Source organism: Stylophora pistillata, chromosome 2 (assembly GCF_964205215.1).
Source record: "Stylophora pistillata chromosome 2, jaStyPist1.2, whole genome shotgun sequence".
In the NCBI taxonomy this organism is placed as follows: Eukaryota; Metazoa; Cnidaria; class Anthozoa; order Scleractinia; family Pocilloporidae; genus Stylophora; species Stylophora pistillata.
The window spans coordinates 31,556,815-31,576,278 of record NC_142520.1 but is presented as its reverse complement, the minus strand read 5'-3'; the positions used below and the strand labels follow the sequence as shown (position 1 = coordinate 31,576,278).

The following is a 19,464-nucleotide window of genomic DNA, read 5'->3' as shown; positions in this document are numbered from 1 at the left end:
TGGTTATGTTACAAGAAATGCACTTAGTGTTCTGTTGCATTTCATTTTCAAAATAACAAATATCTCATTGGGATCTGGCCAGATGCCTTCGCAACTCAAGGTTGCCATGTTACGCCCGCTCCTTAAGAAACCTTCTTTGGATCATACTCAATTCTCCAATTATCGCCCTGTATCGAATCTTTCATTTATTAGCAAAGCAATCGAAAAATTGGTAGCTAATCAACTTATCTCCTACATTAACGAATATGAGTTAAATGAGACATTCCAGTCGGCGTAAAAGCAATATCACAGTACTAAAACTGCACTTATTCGTGTTCACAATGATATTCTGTCTGCCATTGATAATCGTCGAATCGTAATTTTACTGTTGTTAGACCTTTCCGCTGCCTTCGATACAGTCGATCATACCATCCTCCTCTCTTGTTTACGTGTACGGTTTGGGATAGCTGGAAAGCCGCTATTATGGTTGCAATCTTATTTATCGAATCGCACGCAATATGTCTCCGTCGATGGTGGTACTTCTACGAAACATGACCTTAAATGTGGAGTGCCACAAGGATCTGTCTTGGGACCCATTTTGTATTTGCTTTATACTTCGCCGCTTTCAGATATCGTAAAGAAATTTAACCTGAGCTATCACTTTTATGCTGACGACTCACAGCTTTACTTGTCTTTCCAACCAACCGTACTGGGTGATAGGGATCTAGCGGTTTCTAGCATCGAGAGCTGTGTGAATGAAAATCAATCATTGGATGACGGTTAATCGCCTTAAATTAAATAAAGACAAAACTGAATTATTGGTGATCTCCGCTAAACATCTTCCAAGACCACTCCTTCACGAGATTTCAGTTGCTCGTGAGACTATCCGTTCCGTGCAAAAGGCGAGAAATATCGGCACTATGTTTGATAGCCATTTTTGCTTTAACGATCATATTACTGACATTTGCAAATCTTCATTTTATCATTTGCGAAATATTAGATATATCAGGAAATATCTTTCAGCGACCACTACTGAATTGCTGGTTCATATGTTTGTATCTTCGAAGCTGGATTACTGTAATTCTCTTTTGTATGGCCCACCAGCCTACACTACAAAAAAGCTACAACACGTCCAGAATGCCGCGGCGCGCCTCGCCACACTTACAAAAAAGCATGATCGCATTACGTCTGTTCTTTTCAATCTTCATTGGCTTCCCGTTAATCAACGTATTGTTTTTAAGATTTTACTTATAACCTAAAAGGCACTTAACAACTTGGCACCGTCGTACATTTGTGATTTGCTTACATCTTACACCCCATCGCGTCAACTACGCTCATCATCCAAGCACCTTCTGGTTTCTCCATCCTATAACTTGAAAACATATGGCGCAAGATCCTTCTCTGTAGCAGCACCATCATTATGGAATGCTTTGCCAAGTGAAATTAGAAATGCTCAGTCTGTGTCTGTTTTCAAAAGTAGATTAAAAACTTTTCTTTTTAAAAAAGCCTTTTATAATTAATATTAGCTGTCTTAAGTGTTAAGGTTAAAGTTTTTTGTTGGCGCCTTTGAACAGTAGGATACTGGCGCGGTATAAATCTTTTATTATTATTATTATTATTATTATTATTATTATTATTATTGTTTAGAGCGGGGATTTAGTGGATTTTGTGGTCCACTCCTGACACCACGTAACATACTGAAGCCGTGTTGTTAATTTCGGCCTTGTGGGCATGCGATACAAATATAAACCGCTGGCCGGTATCGGCCGCTTACATTACAATTTCATGTTATCCTTTTTTCCCTTCCAATTCATCTCTCTGCCCATCAATAAAGTTACCATTTCCAATTTTTCATTTCAACCACTTTCTCATTCCTTTTGTACCCTGGTATGCTTGAAGCGGCTGGGTCTCTAAAATGAATGGGTGTGATCATGATTTTGTTTTTGTCTGGGATGAAAACAAAAGTTTACCTATCATATATTGATTGCTCTATTTTAGAGAGAGATCGCTCAATGCTGTTCCCAGATTACTACTTTTTTGCTGAAAGACGTTTAGTAAGCCATACAATCGAAACTAAATACGTCAAGGACTTGGAATACTGTGAGCTTTTCTGCTACATGAACGACAACTGTGTCAGTGCTAACTTCAAAAAAGATCCAGAGACTGGAGGAATGTCTCATATTTGTGAACTTAACAACGCCACTCATCTTGAATATGATACTGACCTTACGACTGATGCCGTTTTTTATTATCGTGGTTCAAAGGTGAGCTACTACTCAAATTTACTTGCTTGTCGCCTCACATTGCAATGAAAACAATTGCTGCAGTGACTGGAGCGCGTACTTGAAATATCCTTCATTCAATCATACGTTTTTTCAAATTCTTTCGTTCATTCAGTCCGTTGATTTTTCCCTTACTTCATCTTTCTTTTATCCTTTAGAATGCCTGTGCTAAGAATTCACTCTGCCAAAATGATGCAGCTTGTCAGTCCGGTTTCACAATCAAGGGATATCGATGCTTGTGCCCTCCTGGACTCGAGGGAAAATACTGTGAAAAAGGTTGATTTCATAACATGATTGAAACATCCCACACTGGATTGAATTTCTAAGTTTTCCATGCCCTTCACGTCTCTTTGTCGAGTGACTTTCTTTACAGGAGAATGCCTAAGATGTTCTTTAACGACTGACATATGTAATTTATTTGGAATGGTGTTTGTATTGAGATTACATTGCACTGAAGTTTCGTTCGAGTCTGAGCTAACAAGTGATACGATGCAATGATACCAAGTTAAGCTTTGTCACCTCAAAAGAGTTTTCATTTCTATATTGTCTAGCTACACTGTACTAACGTTTTTATGCAATAGGAAAGTTGCGTAGCTCCACTCAGGGAGCCAAAAGATGAAATAGGTAACATTGATTTTTTTTTTATTTCTTTATTTATTTCTTTCAGATATTGATGAATGCCAAGCAAACACCCACGATTGTCATCTGAATGCTACTTGTAATAACACAAATGGATCCTTCATGTGTACCTGTTCATTTGGATTTAACGGAGATGGACGTAACTGTACAGGTACAGTTGATAGTCGCTAAATTTTTAGATTCTGATAACCTCTATATGACTGTGAGAATGCGTCCGTATGTCGTTATGTCAGTTTTTTCTGCTTGAATGAGTATTTTCTTTTCTGTTTTGTTCATTTTGTTTCTGTTCCTTTGTTTGGTTGTTTTATTGTTCTTCTTGTTTGTTTGTTTGTTCTTTTTTGTTGGTGCTTTCTGTTTTGATGCAATAGGAAAGTTGCGTAGCTCCACTCAGGAGCCAAAAGATGAAATGCTAGACATTTCCTACCAATATCTTGCTTCAGCTTTTTAAGATATCTCTCGTACTATTTCTTTGTTGACGAAAGCTATGGCATTTTATGTTCAAAATGGTAACGGTTCATTTTTGCCGTCGTTTTTACTATTGGAGGTCATAAAATGACTGAGATACTACGAGTGCCCTGATTGGTCAAAAACCTATCGTTTAAAGCAACGGTAAACCCATAAATATTGATATATGCGTTTTTTTAAATATATTTTATAGGAGCAACGGACAGCACTTTATATCGGTTTACTCCACTGCACCGCAACAGTCATGTTGCAATGAGGGCGCAATATTCACATGGAGGAATTAAGACGAGTGATCTTTAAAAAAAAAATGGCTCATCTCCTATTTTTAATTTCTAAAATATTTTTTCGATTATCCTTTATATTTATAGCCGATCCTTGCTATCATTACACAAATCTGGATGATTTTGACAGAAAGAGCAGTTACAAAGGAAAGAATCCTGCAAAGTGTGACGACAAACTCAAAGGTTGGTATCGTTTCGTGAGAGATGCAGGAAAACAAATGCCAACCGCGTGCGTAAAGGAACGCCGTTGTTGCACAGACCGTCAAGGATGGTTGGACGGTGAACATCCTACAGTGGAAAATGGTATAGTGAAAAGGAAAGTCTGTTTTCGTCGGCATGGAAAGTGTTGTGAAGATTCAGTGCTGATTGATGTAAAAAACTGCGGATCCTATTATATTTACAAACTATTTAAGCCTCCAACTTGTAATATGCGCTATTGCAGCACAGACTGAATATGAACCGAAAGTCAATTAAAATTAATAACGTAAATTTGCTTGCACGAACGCAGACATGAACTGAGAATTGACGAATTGATAATGTAAATGGGCCACCGTAAGGATTATCAAAGCTGACGTTTGGAGCCTTAGCCCATTCGCTCTGACGAAGGGCGAACGCTCGAAATGTCAGCTTTGAAGCACCTTACGGCGGCCAATTTGCACTATCAACGCAGTTGATAGAACCAAAATTAACTTGTTACTCCATCGACACAGCGTCGCAGTCTCTTTAGAAACTTACACCCTTTATTGAGATTTGACAAGGTCCACTTTTTTATCATTCTTGCTAATGCGTGGGAAGTGACTGTAAATAGTAGTCAATCCTAGAAATTTCTAGAATGCCTAGTCATGGTGACGTGGATACTTGAATTTTTTTGATGTCACACGGTGGAACTTTCTGGAACATTTTATCAGGGGATGTTATTATGCAATTTTACTGGAATACTTGTGTAGGCTTTGGATTGTTCTAGCATACGTTTTAAAATTAACAAGAACTCAGTCATGAAGGAGTAGTAGTTTCTGTTGTCGACAGACCGATTGACTGTCTTAAAAGCTCTACTGGGGGTGGGGGGAGAGAGCTAACTTGATATACTTCAAAGATTGTGTATTTCAAGAAGAATTGGAAATAACTGTGAATTTTTTTCTGTGGTGAACTAATTTATAATATTTAATAAGCTTAAGTAACTTTTTAGAACGTCACTGTTTTTATTGCTTAAAGGAGTCACTCCTTCGTAAGAATTAACATAGGACACGTCAGTTTAATGAAAGAGTTGGGTTTGTAGGAGTGTAATATTATTTCTGCCGGTTAAATAATGCCGTAACGTCAATAACTATTATGCGTAAAAGGTACAATTCTACTTAAGTGTGGGGCTAATCGAACGCTACTTAGAAATAAGATATAACTTATGTAACATAAAATGTTTATTGGGAAGATAAAAAAAAAAACAAATAGAAACGAAAAATAATTCATTAGAAATACTGTACCAGACATATGAACAAATAAATCTTTTTTAAACGAGAATTTCATTCTATTCGGGACAGGTAATCGAATGTCCAGATGTTTTGCCTTTTTTATGTAAGACGAAAGAAAGCGAAGATTTAGCCATGTGGATCCTGATACTGTATTACAGACAACTACTTGATCGTGATTGTCATGTTTGTATTCTTTTTCCCTCTTATTTACCGTCCTAAAATAGCTCTCACAAAGCAAAAGCAACCAAAAATAAAACATTACTACATAATTTACCGAAATAGTGACCTTTACTCATTTCCCTTTCTTTTTTACTTTGCAATACTGTAAAGATGAGTCAAATCCTTCGCAGATAAAAGCCTAATCTCTACAATCGCTTAAGTAGAAGCATAAGGCCAAGCATGATCCAAGTGAGAACAAAAAACATAAGCAAAATGTGAGAACAAAAAACATAAGCACAAGGACAAACTGCATGGGCAGAAAGTACATGTAGAGTGTTCCTGTATTTTATTACTTACCATAGTTCTTACACAAGCTATTTTACATTTCGGTAGGTCAGTTAAAACAGACCATAGATCATAGATCAGTCTTAGGGCATCCTCAACTATCTATTATGTACATGTCTGTTTTTTTATTAGGCCGACTTCATGTGACAATATGACATTTGAATTGAAATTTCAAATTTCCATAACATTTGTCTCTCGTTCGCGCGTCTCACTTCGCTCATGCTACCATAAGTGGACCTAACAGACTAGATTAATCCATTCCCATGGAGCATGCCTTTGCACCCCTCTCATTCTCAACCCAATGGCCTCATTCTTGGCGTTGACGATTGACACCAATCATAACCTTAATCCGCCGAAGAAAGAATTCCGGTTAGATCATCGAGGCTGTATGTGTTAAGACTACCTTAAGCCCCAATTAAACCACCGAGATTACTTTTTCTTAATTTTTCTAAACATTCCAAATCTAGTTCAGATGGGGTGATTTCAATAACGTGTTGTAAACATGTGCTGCGGTTTACGGTCTGTATATCTGAGTGGTGGTGAACTGGTCGCCGAGTTTTGCTGCTTTTGTCGCTGTCGTTGTTGTCGCTACTGCCGTAACATTGTGTTTAGTTCTTGGAGAGAAACCTTATTCTCGGAGCGCCTCTTCAGAGAAAAAGAGAGGTTGGATTGAAAATCGGCCAACTGCCAGGAGCATCATACGACATACTTTGGAGTAACTCCACGATGGACTGTTGAGCCATTCGAAGACAATTAAAAATTCCCCTTGTCGCTTAATGCCCCTGTTGACGGGATTAACTCAGGCATGAGGGGCAACCTTCCTTGTGAGTTCATAAACATATCTCAAGATTTCCGCCAAGTTTACGTGATGGAAAAAACGGATCGTAATTCCCATTAAATTGGGTTAAGTAGAACAAAATTATTTCTATTGTAAAATAGGTTGGGGTTTTTTAACGTGGTTAATGACACTTATAAAACAGAAGTATAATCGTCTGTCTCAATATGTGGTCACTTGGATGTGATTGGATGGAACGCAACTGCTGTGATTTGGTGCATCTATGGAAAGTTCCCTCAACGGCCTGTTGTCGCACAGTTCTCTTGCTGCCGTATCTTGTGATCGTCGGCATCCAGGCTGTAGACTTTGCCGCACTCACAGCATCCCTTCCGTCGTACTTGGTGTGATCGTAACGCAGCTCTGACTAAAAGTCAGCGCGTATGCCTTTTTGTTGCAGATGGCGGTGAAGTTGTGAAAGACCCTTGACATGGGGTAGGACTGCGATGGATCTGAACTCGGTGGGGGTTCAACGCTGGCGGTTAGTGTCTTTGTATTTTTTACCCTCTGCAATTTCTCATAGGCAACTTTATTTCTCATTCATAAACTGAATCACGCCAAGAAAGAGTTAGGAGACATAGAGTATATAACCTGACTTTCTCATCTTAATAACAGAGCGTCAACAAAAGAACTGAACTGAAAAGGTGAAAAATTATATTTTGATCTTCTTAATATTACAGTTACACCTGTTCCTTTGGTCTATCATTATGTAGTAAAACTGATGACATTGCATATACAATTACCTTTTGCCTTTCAATCGATCGAGGTAAATCAGTGCGTTGACATCATTTTTCTTCACCTTAATAAGACCAAACGCCGCCTAAGTTTATAATAAGCCAGATTCTGAGCCAATCGCAACCCCTGCAAGGCGCAAACAAAACTTGAGATCATCCATCCTGAAATGATTTGAACTTGGTCTAAAAAACCTCTGAGATAATTGTCAAAAAAATTCCGATGTAGCGGCAACAATGAGCCCAAGACAGCTATAGCATATGTTGATTTTTTGTATATAATAGCGACGACGCATTTTTCTCTCTTTAGTCTTGTTAACACAAGCCAAATTCCAAGGTTACCTTTTACTTTTGTGAAGAAAATCTATCAGCAAGATCTGAGATAAGATAGAGTTTTATTTCCAGTTTAATAAAAATGAACACAAAACGAAAAGAAGACGGATTAGAGCAAAAAAATTTGATTGCCAAGGCTATCCTCCCTCGATTTTCTCCGACTCCTTATTAACATGACACTGACATGGGGCATAGGGATCTCCTAAAACTTTTTCTAACTGCATAGATGTTCTTTGAAAGTTTTAACATTTAAAAAACTTTTTTAATCAGGTCAAATTGGAGCGCAAGGCGCAAGTTAAGGGCAAATTAAACTCAGAATATATCCGCCCATTGAACATAACGCTTTACGAAATGTGAATAGCACTTTGATACAGGTTAAGTTATTGCAATGTTAAAGGATAAAGAAAAACGAATCAGTAAATAATTTACCTTCCCTCTTGCCTTGTTGCATTGTCTCTTGTTATCACGATACTCGAGGCGACCCAAAACCATTTCACTTGGGTCGCTTGTGATTCTGGTTATCTACTTGCAGGTTACCATAGCTTCTAAAAACGTAGAAAAATGCTTTGAACGTTAATTTTTTAGCACTGACTTTTACGACTTTTACGAGGACGCTTTATCCTTTCGTTTGCTTGTTTGGCTTTCTTTTTGTTTGTTTTTTCCTGCCTTTTTAAAGGTACGTCTATAAACGAGTCTGTGTAGCCATTCAGTACTTTTTGCGAGATGAACCACTCGTAAACATGTAACTGTCAAACTTAAATCTCTCTCGCTTTTATCTTTCAGCTCAGGAAGATCTACGTGCATCCATGTGCCCAAATGATTAACGATAATGGCTAGTGAGTCCAGAATAATGGCAATTCAAATTGGACGCCATATTTGCAATCGGTGTATATCACTCATGGCTAATTACATACATTACTTACAGTATATCAATCAATCAATCAATCAATTTATTTAACGTGGTCAGAACGCTTAGCTAAAAGCTAGTTTACAGGTACGCCACGAAATAAAAAGAAAAAAGGAAATTATAAAGCCTTGTGAAGGTATATAAATTTAAATAAATTAAGAATTAAGAACTAGATATACAATACTGGTTACAGCACTGGCAATAATAATACTCTTCTTACATTATTCATCTTATATATACGAGATTATTGTTTATATTACTTGATTACTTATATCTGAATGAAATATCAATTCGATAAATTTAATAAAACACGGAAAAAAAAAACAAAAAAAGAACACACGAAAAGGTTTGTTGACAATATTTGTATTCAACAACCTTAAATTAAATTCTCAATTTTCCATTGCATTTTTATCTTATTTATAAATTGTAAATTATTAAGATTTTTCTCATTAATTTTCCAACTATATATGTATCTTTTTTTAGCAGGATAAGCAAATCTAGTCGGCGTCGGAGGTCATCGCTAATAGCAGGAGAAGGGTAATTCTGGAGTAAAATTTGGTTAACAGATAAACTTATGTGGGTATTATTCAAATTATTCAACCAAGATAGGATTTCTTGACAGAATCGAATACTCATAGGGCACTCTAAGAAAGTGTGTTCTAATGAATCAGGATTTTTACATTGAATGCATAAGTCATCATTTCTGATTTTGAATTGCTTGAATTAACTTTTTGTCACTCGTCGTTTTGTAAGTTTTGAGTAAGATCCGTTTCCAACTAGAGTCAAAGTTCACAAAACGTCTCGACCATCTTTTAATAGCGGTCGGCTCTGTCCTAGTCTTTTCCTGAAGTAATTTGTAGTAATCTTTACATTTACATTCAGTGAAAGAGATAAGTTTGTTTGGTCAGAAACAGGATAATTAGTATTGTAACGATTCAAAATTATCTGCCGGAAATCGAGTGTCACGATCTGTCCGCTCTGATAAATCAGTTTGTTTATCTTTGTTGGGAAGAACTTTACAGCCACTCAACTTACATTTTGATCAAGGTGTGTTCATGAGATAAGAAAATCATTATGAGTAGTTTTTAGTCGGCCATAGACTTCGCGTAACGTTGTTCTGCCTGCTTTTCTGGGAAATAAATACTGGAAGAGAACAGTGACAGTGTGGGCTCCTCACTAATTCCCCACAGTTTTTAGACAGATGGAAAATATCCCATTCCTCTAATATATTTCTGTTTGTTTCAGCAGTTGCCTGTGCTTTTCTCTACAAATAATTTGGGATTGTAAGTTCAAAATATTTTAAATAGTTTAGTTCAAAGTTATATTTCCTTTGAAAATTTTTCAGAGATGAGAACTTACTGTCTCTATTCAATAAATCCTGGACGAAATAAATTCCTTTTCAAACAGATATTTCCAGAAAATATATTTGCTCTCTAATATAGTAAACATCAGGATAACCACTGCGTAATTCCTTGAAATAGCCTAACATTTCGCTACAAAAAAGAGGCATTTTCTTTTCAAAGTGCTTAGAGTTGCCATTACACTTCAATAGGAAAGATAATCCTCCATATTTATTAAAATAACTATTAGGAATAACTTGCAAGGTCTCATTTGTACAATTTAGAAACCTGCCTAACCAGCTCAAGCGTAGTGATTTTGCCACAGTGTGGACATCTGGGAAGTTCACACCATCATAAGAGAATGGCTGATATTTTATTGCTCTTTTTACTCTATCTTTTTTTGTTTTTCCACAAGAATTTGAATATTCTATCTTGCACTGTTTTAATAACTGTTTCAGGAACACTATGCATTGAGGCCGCATAAACTATCTTGGATATGCCTAGGGCCTTACTAACATTATGCGACCATACAAAGTTAAGTCTCTCGTTTGCCACATTTTTAACTTAGTATCCATCTTATGAATTTTGACATAAAAGTTCAGATTACTATTTCTGTCTTGGTTATATGATAAATTTGCCTCTAGTGGCTTAATTGGTTCTTGGTAGGGTTGAAAGCCCAAAGGTTGGGTTTTATCATTTTAGCTGAACCAATCCACATTGCTTTGGCTTTTTCTTGCTTAATTTGAGGCCGGGAATTTCGTTAAAATTATTTAAAACGTTCGTGTTTTCTCTAAGAGCGTTTACGTCCCGCAAATAAGAGTTGTATCATCTGCAAATTGGCTAATTTTGGCTTCTACTGATTGCGGTAGTTTTATTCCTTGACAGTTCGTAGACTGCCTTATCTTTTAAACTAGGATCTCTACACCTAACACAAATAATAAGGGACTGAGTGGACGCCCTTGCCGAACTCCCCTTGAGACTTTAAAGCAGTTAGTTGAGTAGCCTCTGTTCAAAACAACACTTTCTACGTCCTTATAGAGTACTGAGATCCATTTTCCAACAACGGGACCAAAATTAAAGTATTTAAGTACATCTTAAATAAGGGTCATTCTATTGTATCAAATGCTTTTTCAAAGTCATTGAACATCAGAATTCCTGGTATTTTTTGGTCTTTTCATTCCATTAGATCGTTCAACAGTCTAACATTTTTTCGAATGAATCTTCCCCTAATGAACTCTGTTAACATCAAGATGAATTCGTTTCGGCAGGACTGATTCAGTTCTCTTTGCAATTATCTTTGCAAAAATCTTGTAGTCTACATTGAGCAGAGTGACTGGACGCCAGTTAGATAATGTAGTCAAACTGTTGTCGTCTTTTGGGATTAATGAAATAATTCCTCGTCTTTGTGATATAGACAATGTTCCACTTTCAAATCCCGCATTTAAGGAGTCTAAGAGTGTACCGCCTATACGATCGAAGAAGGCTTCACAGAATTCTTTTGTTAATCGATGGATTAACAAAAGAATTCTGTGAAGCCTTCACCGGGAGTTTTGTAGTTTTAAAAACTGTTCAGAGCATTGTGAACCTCTTCATTATTTATTTCAGCTTCTAATTCAAGACTTTCATGTATTACAAGGTGGTTAAGGTTCAAATTTGATCCCATACATCTTTCTTCTCCAGGGTCATTCATTCTGGAAAAGAGAGTTATTAAATTCCCATAATCCAGGACCGCGTTTAAATTCCTCATTCAGATTAATGCTCAAAAAGACTGCTGTATGATCAGGTGCGATTGATGCTCGCGTTTCCACTTTTTGACATCATGTTGAAATTTGCCACTTATTAAGAAGTCTATGCGTGATTTTAGTTTCAGTGTTTTCGATTTATATGTGTAGGTTTTATTTTTTGGATGAATTTTACGGTATATAACAACTAGATTGGCCGCTTTCATGAAGTAAACTAACGAAATCCTGTACTTAGTTTCTTGTCCAGGCTAATCCTCCTTGCTTATCTATTAAATTTAAAGTTGTATTCCAATCACCTGCAACTATTAAGTTAGGCGAATCGGTCAAAGATATTATTTTTTTAGTAAAAGATTCGATGAAGTCAAATTGTTCACGATAATTGGTGGGAGCATAAATGTTAACAACCTTGAAGCTGGTCTCACCTGGTGTCTTTAGACGTAATATTATAAATTTTCCATTCGTATCAAGCTCTACTATCTCTACGTGAATTGGAGAATTCGCTTTTATGAGCACGCAAACGCCCTTTGAATGATCTGTACCGTGTGAATAGAAAATTTGGCCACCCCACTCCGCAGACCAGATCCTCTCACCTTTAGGTAGAGAAAGTTCCTTGAAGGAGGTAAATATTTGCCTTTTGTTTTTTTAAATATGAGAATATCAATCTTCTTTTTTCTTGATTCCTTAAACCTCTAACATTAAGCGTTAAGAATTTGACAGTAGACGTTGAAAAAGCAGGAAAAAAAGAGACAAGAAAAAAATAATAATAAGAAGAACCAAGCAACACTACAAAATAACTGACGGAGAAACAAAACGATTACTTACCTCTTCTGGGAAACTACCGATCAACCGGCCGAAAGCCTACACTCCAAGGTCTTCCCTCTTTCCTTCGAGCAATCATGTCTAGAGTTAAAGGGTTTTTAGTTCCTCATAATCATCGATCTTTAAAACTTTTGCGGTTAAGTCTGTTTCCCAAAAAGATTTTTCCATTGACAGTCCACGTTTTACCATTGTGATATTTTTTCATAACTTTTCTTGCCTCTCTGAATAACCTTGCTCTCCATGCAGTTAAGTTTCATTGATAAAGATCTTCACCGCTCCTAGGTTATATAAAGCTGCATTTCGTAGATTTATCCTGGCCACATGAGTTTATTTTTTTGCCTTGTAATTACTGAAACGGACGATCATCGGTCGTGTTTTGGTTTTGTTTTCTGTGTTCAATCTGTGAATAATGTCAATATCACCGTGTGTTAAGTTGACCTTCAGAATTTTTCCCAAATAATAACATTCTCAAAATTATCTGCTTTGCGTTCGGGGATTCCGCGTATCATTAAGTTCAATTTACGGGTATATTGTTCCAAGTCATCACGACTACCTTAATCATCGTAGAGTCTTTGTTTAACTTCCTCTAGCTTCTTCTTGGACGTCAATACTTGTTCTTCGAGGAGTTTTAGTTTGGAATCAACAGCAATGTTTTCTGTGACTAAGTTGTCTACCTGGCTCTTTGTAGAATATAGACTGTCTATTAGCTCGTTATAATTTGCCTTTAACAATTCCACGTCTAGTACCAACTTCTCGGTATTGGCTTTAATTTCCGTAAGAATTTTCCATATGTCGACCAGAGAAGGGTTTTCATTGACGCTTTCGTTGGTCGCCATTGCTGCCGACTATTCTGATTCAAATGCTTCTTCTCCTTTGCCTTCGGTGGAAGAGGCGACTTCAGTACTTGATGAGCTACTTAATTTCTTCCCTTTCTTGTTTCCAGATTTTGACATACTCAAGTTATTCGAAAATTTGCCTCTCGAGCGTGCCGACTAAAAACACACGTCCACCTTCGACGCCAGCTCGACCCAATCTCCAAATCTCTGCATCAAGTGTTATAAGAATAATAACAATCTTTTATTAGGAAGCTCCATCACAATAGTGGTTTACATAGAGGTCCTACATTTTCCAAGTAGCTCTCATGGGCAAAAGAAGGCTGCACCTGTGGCATCCAGTTTGTTACGAGATGGAGGTGGTTCTTTTTTTTGTCCGTGAAAGGTGTATTGGAGGCGCATTCACCTTGCGAATTAATCTTGCAAGAGTTGCCCTGATTTTATATTCTTTCGTCACGGGTGTTGGAATGAATTTGAGACCCTTCGATGGCGAGCTGACTTGACTGTCAGAGGTTTGATAGTTTGAGAGATTTTATAGGAGTTTCTCATTTGTCTCCTTTTCTTTTCCTTAACTTATGAAGAGCTCTACTTCTCCTCTGTCGTTTCTTAGTTAGGTCGGCCGCCTCAGGATCTTCGCTGTCTGCCGACTGCATGGGTCGCTTTTTTACTTCAGAAGAATTTGTTTCTGGTAGGGCTTGAATCGTCGGTACAGCACCAGGAAGAAGTATTTTTTGCATTTCCCGGCCCATTTTAACCATGTTGCTTTTCTCATAACAATCGGGTGAAAAATGACCGCTACAAATAACAGAATGGAAGGCTCGACGAAATCGGCCCTTTTCACTTGAACAAACTTAACCCTCTGTCGCTTCAAATTAGCTTCTTTTATAAATCTATGTATTGTATTCCCGGTTTTGTTGACAACGCCTTACATTATCGAAACCCTGAGTATATTCAACCAAATTGTAATTACAAAAATCGTGACGAGACCAGCAAGTCCAGCAAACATCTGATGCGAAGGGGACTTACACGTATCTCTTGCGAAAACGAAGCAGTTTATAAGTTCCTTCTTCAAACAGTATGGCTCTGAGGAAATTATTTGTTGTTATATAATTTTTTCCGTCTTCGAAAGATTTGGAATTTTACTGCTATTGAGTCTTTTGAACCACTCATCTCCTCCCCCCCTCTTATAGAACTGTCCTCTTACGAGAGTGTCCGTTAGTTGAGAATTGAGTGTATTTGATATCGTGAATTTCTAAGCTTAATGAGGTGAAAGATTGCTCTCCACCCTGAAGAAATAGTCTCTTGACTCATTGATCTGTTTATAAAGGAAACAATGGTCGTGACTTATATGTCAGTGAAAAGCGATCGAATATTGTTATGTTCACTACACACTACCTCTTTCAAAGGTGCTTGAAATACGAAATATGTTTTGTTACCAAGTCAAGAACTAAAATAACTATAGCAACATCTACTAACGGCAACTTTCACATATCGTAAGCTTGATGAATTGGGCGATAACTTTTTTTTCTGAGCTATGTACTTCACGGCATTGGAAAGAGGAGCCCTTTCGTTATATTGAACCTAATAATATACATGAAAAAATTTCTCAGTTCTAATTGGTTAAGATGAATGCAGTCGTCAGTTAATTCAGTGCAGAAGAGAGTTAATTCAGTGCAGAAGAGGGTTATTTCAGTGCAAAGAAAGAAACAAACCAGACATTCTCATTGGTCAGAATGATTGGTCAATGTCAATGTCAAGATCAATGTCAAGGACAATGTCACTTGCAGGGTTTGAATTAATTATTTTTGCACATGATGCGCGCGCTTTTCTTCTTTACAGTTATGAGAAGCTACCTCGTATTTTTTCATGTAGATTATTAATACATAATCACATGATTTTCTCGTGCAATTTGGAATAAATGAGCACTTGTAAATTTTTTCAAAGACCACAAATTGCACTCGCCCCACGGGCTCATGGAATTTTGTTAGTCTTTGAAAAAATTTACTCGTGCTTATTTATTCCAAACTGCACTCGAAATCATGTGATTACCTTTACAAATAATATCGAAACTGGTTGATTAGCATCAGCTGACGGCGATCTGAGTGAATTATTTATGACTGGATATATAATAGGTCATGATACAACGCTCAATTCAACAAATTTAAAACAAACTCTATCTTTCAAATTGTCATTTGTATTCCCCACGGTGTCAACGAACGCTTTTCATTTAACTACTTTATTCTTGTTTTTCACGTTACCATGTTCCCATAAATAGCGTAGCCTCATTTCTCAATACGCAATCCACATACAACCCTAAATTCCTCTATTGGTTCCGACGAAGGGCGAACACTCAAAACTTCAGCTTTAAAAACTCTTTACGGAGGCTAATTTGCATTTCAACTTAGTTGATTAGACCAAATCATCTTGAAACTCAACACGTGACCTATTTCATCCTAGATTATTGAGTACGGACTTTTCATTCATGTTGCCTTCGAAACCAAAAGAAAAACTATATGCATTCATCCTTTCTTGTTTAAAAATTAAAGAAGTTTTGTGAGCTGTTGCCAGGCAACAGAAGATTGCTGAGAGGAATATCCACTGAAACAAACAAACGCCACAAACTATTCAACCACGACGGGCATTAAAACAACTCCCTCCTTATGGGAAATCTGTCACTGAAAAAATTCTGTTGAAAAATCGCCAATAAGTTCCTCATGAAGCGAAATTTATTTGTATCCACCTGTTCTAATAAACTATATGCATTTATCCTGTAGCTTTAATTTGAACTTGAACTTCCTTATTAAAAATTAAAGAAGTTTTGTGAGCTGTTGCCAGGCAACAGGAGATTGCTGAGAGGAATATCCATTGCAAGAAACCAAACGCCAGAAACTTTTTAACTATAACGGGCGTTAAAACAACTTTTTCCTCACGGAAAATCTAAAACTAACACAATTCTGTTGAAAAACCAGTAGTAAATAAAAATTCTTTTTGAGGGAAAATTTAATTCTTATTATTTGTCAAGATTCGTCATTGACTAATTTTCAATCGGCTGTATGACGTATGACATCACAATAGCCATTTCAAACAGACGGCTATGTTTAAGACAGTTCGTTGCTGATGAACAAATGAATTTCCTCAAGTCGCTATGATTTCTTTAGTCCACTTTGTCTTTTTCTTGCTCATTCTTCAGGATGCGTTGGCCTGTTTAGATGGTAAGTTCTTCAAAGGTATTTTCATGTAACTTTTACCCTTTTCACACTCGTAGCTTTTTGTATCAATTTACCACGTACCAAACCAACCATGTACCAGTTTCGAAAGGAAAGCATTTAAGAGAGGTTGTTGTAAAAAATCAAACATTCACCGGCAACAGTCAAAACATCGAATTGGCTCATATTTTATTATTAGGTAGGCCTATATACAAGACAAAACAGGACCTATGTAGTTTGTTGTAAAATTCTTTTGTTTTCGAGAAAATTGACGCATAGTTAGCGTCATTCGAAGGTGGAATTTGGCCCATTTTTGGAGGCCTCGTTTGTACTTGCTAAAGCAAAGAAATTTCGCTCATCGGCGGAGTCGGTGACATAAAAGAAAAAAACCCACTTTGTTTATCATTTGCAGCTTGTGAGCCTCGGTGATAATAATAAATGCTTGAATGCTGTAAATAACGTTTTAAAAGGACTTGTAATACGATAGAAATTGTTTTATCCCTCAGTAGCCATTTATTTTGAAAAAATGAATAGACATATTTGTTGATCCGTGACTGGTCCTACACTAGTTTCGAAACCGGCATGCTAATTTAATCAAATTTCAATCAAGTTTTTATCTACTGCTTTGTCGCGATAAGTTTGTCACGATAAGTTTATCACGTTTGTTCCTTTTATTTCTTTTTAACACTCATTTTGGTTGATACGATAGTTTCAAGCTAAATTAGAGTAAGGTCGCTTTTCCTACGTTAATGCATAACTTCACAAATCTTCACTTTCTGAATTGTGAAATAGACGTACCTGTAAACCGATGACATGCTTTCTTTTAATTCTTTCGTTTATTTTCCTCCTAACAATCTCAATAATTTCAGGAAAAAGTCGTACATTGGCATTTCCATCCTCGTTATTCTTCGAAGGGGAGCGTCTTGTTAACCACACCATAGCAACCATCAGTGCGATTGACAGGGACACGTGTGAGTTTCGTTGTTACCTGGAACACAATTGTGTCAGTATAAACTTCAAAGTACGTCCGAGAGGACCTGAGACAGAGAACTGCGAACTGAACAACTCAACTAGTAAAGAACATGAGAAGGACCTGATCAAGGCAGCAAACTATGTTTACCATGGAACAAATGTAAGAGCATTATCTAATGGGAGAAAGCAATCAAGTAGAAAGGTTGTGATCATTAGTTTTTACTTGCAACAAGTGATTATTGAATATTCATCAGTCATTGAAGATAAAGCGGTTAAGAAAAAATTAATATTCAAAACCTCCCTATTTGGCAATCCCCTACCAAACGTGATTTAGAATAAAATCGATTTCAGGGTAAGCGAGTGAAAAAAAAAAACAGAAACGATGAAAAATGAAGTTACAAAACAATTTTGCTATTAGGTAGTCCTTTCAATTTCCCTCTTTCAGAATGCTTGTGGCAATTCACCTTGCAAGAACGAAGCAACCTGTCAATCAGGCTTTACTTCTTCACGATATCGCTGCTTATGTCCTCCTGGATTTACAGGCCACAACTGTGAACATGGTAGGAAATTATTACTTCTGTTGTAGAAAATCCTTTGATATGTATTTTAAGAAGCGTCGACTGTGCGTCTGTTCTGTTGTAAAGCATGCAGGTAGCGGCTAGAGCACGTTAAACTTCTACGGCGAACACCAAACGCATTTGAGCGCTCTCCCTCTTCCTGGATGTAGGTTGGATAAGCAATGTTTCATCCTTTACTTGAAAGATCAGTTTTCTAGGCATTAAGTATTGTTCTTGTAAAGATTTGTAGATCTAGCTACAGAAATCAATTGGTGCAAATCTCTGAGACTTGAACTCCATAATCAAAAATCGTTTATGAAATTAGGGTGTCAAGTTATGTTTCAATAAGTGTGGTAATTAAATCTTAGCCCTCTTGTGGAAAAATCGTTCTACAAATTACCTTGCAATATCACTTAAGCTAATGAACAAGATTTATTTATGCAGAAAATTTCACACTACACGAAGAAAAAAGATTTGTAGTCATATTTTTTTAGATACATGGGACAGATCATGCTCTTTGTTTGAGACCTTAAAGTGATGGCGCGTTACATTGAAGTAATGAGTGAATGATGAGAAATTCTTACTGTTTTAATTTTATTCTCAACTTTTTTATGCAAATTTAGTTTGTCTCGTATATTCCTTTCGCAGATTCGTGTATTTTAAAAGGACGGTTCTGGAAATTAACTTTAAAAAAATACATCCCTTGTAGGAAAGAAACAAACAATTATGTGTCTGTCTAACGGTTTGCATTTAGGCTTTCAATCAACTCATATTCTTTTGTACAAAATAAAATAATTATTTGTGTAATGGTTCTCTCCCAGAAAAATGGATACAGATGACGCCACCTACTGTTTGCTTTGGAGCAAGAGATGATTCTTATGGTTTCTTTAAAACCAACAAAGCGGGTAATATCATTACATTCAAATTAACATACCAGTCGGGATACGTGACCTGCGATGCATCTAAACCAAGCTTTCGGTCCAAATGGGGATGCCTTTGGTCCAAACTCATTCCAAACCAAATGGCCACGATGATAACTGACACAAACCGTAAGCTTCTTCTGCCAACCAATAATTACCTATTGGATTATTGGGACTGTAAGTTTTATAGCCTGCCCTGGGCTACAACCGAATCGCCAGAACTAGTCTTCGATAATTTTTCTACCCCGCTGGCAGCGGAGGCGAATCAAGACTTTCAAATCTGGTACAGCGAGGACTTGTTCAACTGGGATGATACCAATAATGGGTACGAAAAGACGTGTGTCTCGGTGTATGGGTTGTATGTTTGAATGATAGGACCCTAATCTCGCGTTATTCTTTTCATTGTAATTATTGTTTAAATTTACTTTTGTTGTGTTCCTGGGCGCGAGCTGTTATACTTACCGCGACTCTACCTAACATGTATGAACGAGTGTCTACCAAGAGTAGAAGTCTGATGACTTCCTTGGGAGTCTTGCGAGTTTTGCAGCAGTAGAAAATTTTGCTTATGAGCAATTTCTTGCCTCGATCTTAAAGCGTGAGCCATGTCCAAAGAAACTGAGGAGAGAAAGCGAGAGGCTCATTCAATCTTCCCCTTG

The 19,464-nt window shown here is 37.0% G+C and overlaps 2 protein-coding genes across 2 annotated transcripts in view; both read left to right on the top strand.

Annotated features, from left to right (window-relative positions):
- The first annotated feature begins 1,986 nt into the window (after positions 1 to 1,986).
- On the top strand, positions 1,987 to 5,238 carry LOC148738330 (uromodulin-like). The gene is made up of 4 exons (XM_088750882.1): positions 1,987 to 2,243; positions 2,420 to 2,537; positions 2,929 to 3,051; positions 3,734 to 5,238. Exons 1-4 carry the CDS (start codon positions 1,992 to 1,994, stop codon positions 4,096 to 4,098), a joined length of 858 nt encoding a protein of 285 aa, XP_088607008.1. The 5' UTR covers positions 1,987 to 1,991; the 3' UTR covers positions 4,099 to 5,238.
- A 10,992-nt stretch (positions 5,239 to 16,230) lies between these two features.
- Positions 16,231 to 19,464, top strand: part of LOC148738329 (uncharacterized) — a 3,476-nt gene continuing 242 nt past the window's right edge. The window contains exons 1-4 of the mRNA XM_088750878.1: positions 16,231 to 16,365; positions 17,229 to 17,491; positions 17,777 to 17,891; positions 18,710 to 19,464. The exon at positions 18,710 to 19,464 is cut by the window's right edge and continues 242 nt beyond it. Of these exons, the coding sequence (XP_088607004.1) occupies positions 16,299 to 16,365; positions 17,229 to 17,491; positions 17,777 to 17,891; positions 18,710 to 19,176 (912 nt within the window). The 5' untranslated portion in view covers positions 16,231 to 16,298 and the 3' untranslated portion in view covers positions 19,177 to 19,464. The remainder of the gene's footprint in view (positions 16,366 to 17,228; positions 17,492 to 17,776; positions 17,892 to 18,709) is intronic.

Coding starts and splice junctions, on each gene's coding strand:
- LOC148738330 (XM_088750882.1), top strand. CDS start 1,992: ATGCTGTTCCCAGATTACTACTTTTTTGCTGAAAGACGTTTAGTAAGC. Junction 2,538..2,928: donor GGGAAAATACTGTGAAAAAG/GTTGATTTCATA, acceptor TATTTCTTTCAG/ATATTGATGAATGCCAAGCA. Junction 3,052..3,733: donor AGATGGACGTAACTGTACAG/GTACAGTTGATA, acceptor TTATATTTATAG/CCGATCCTTGCTATCATTAC.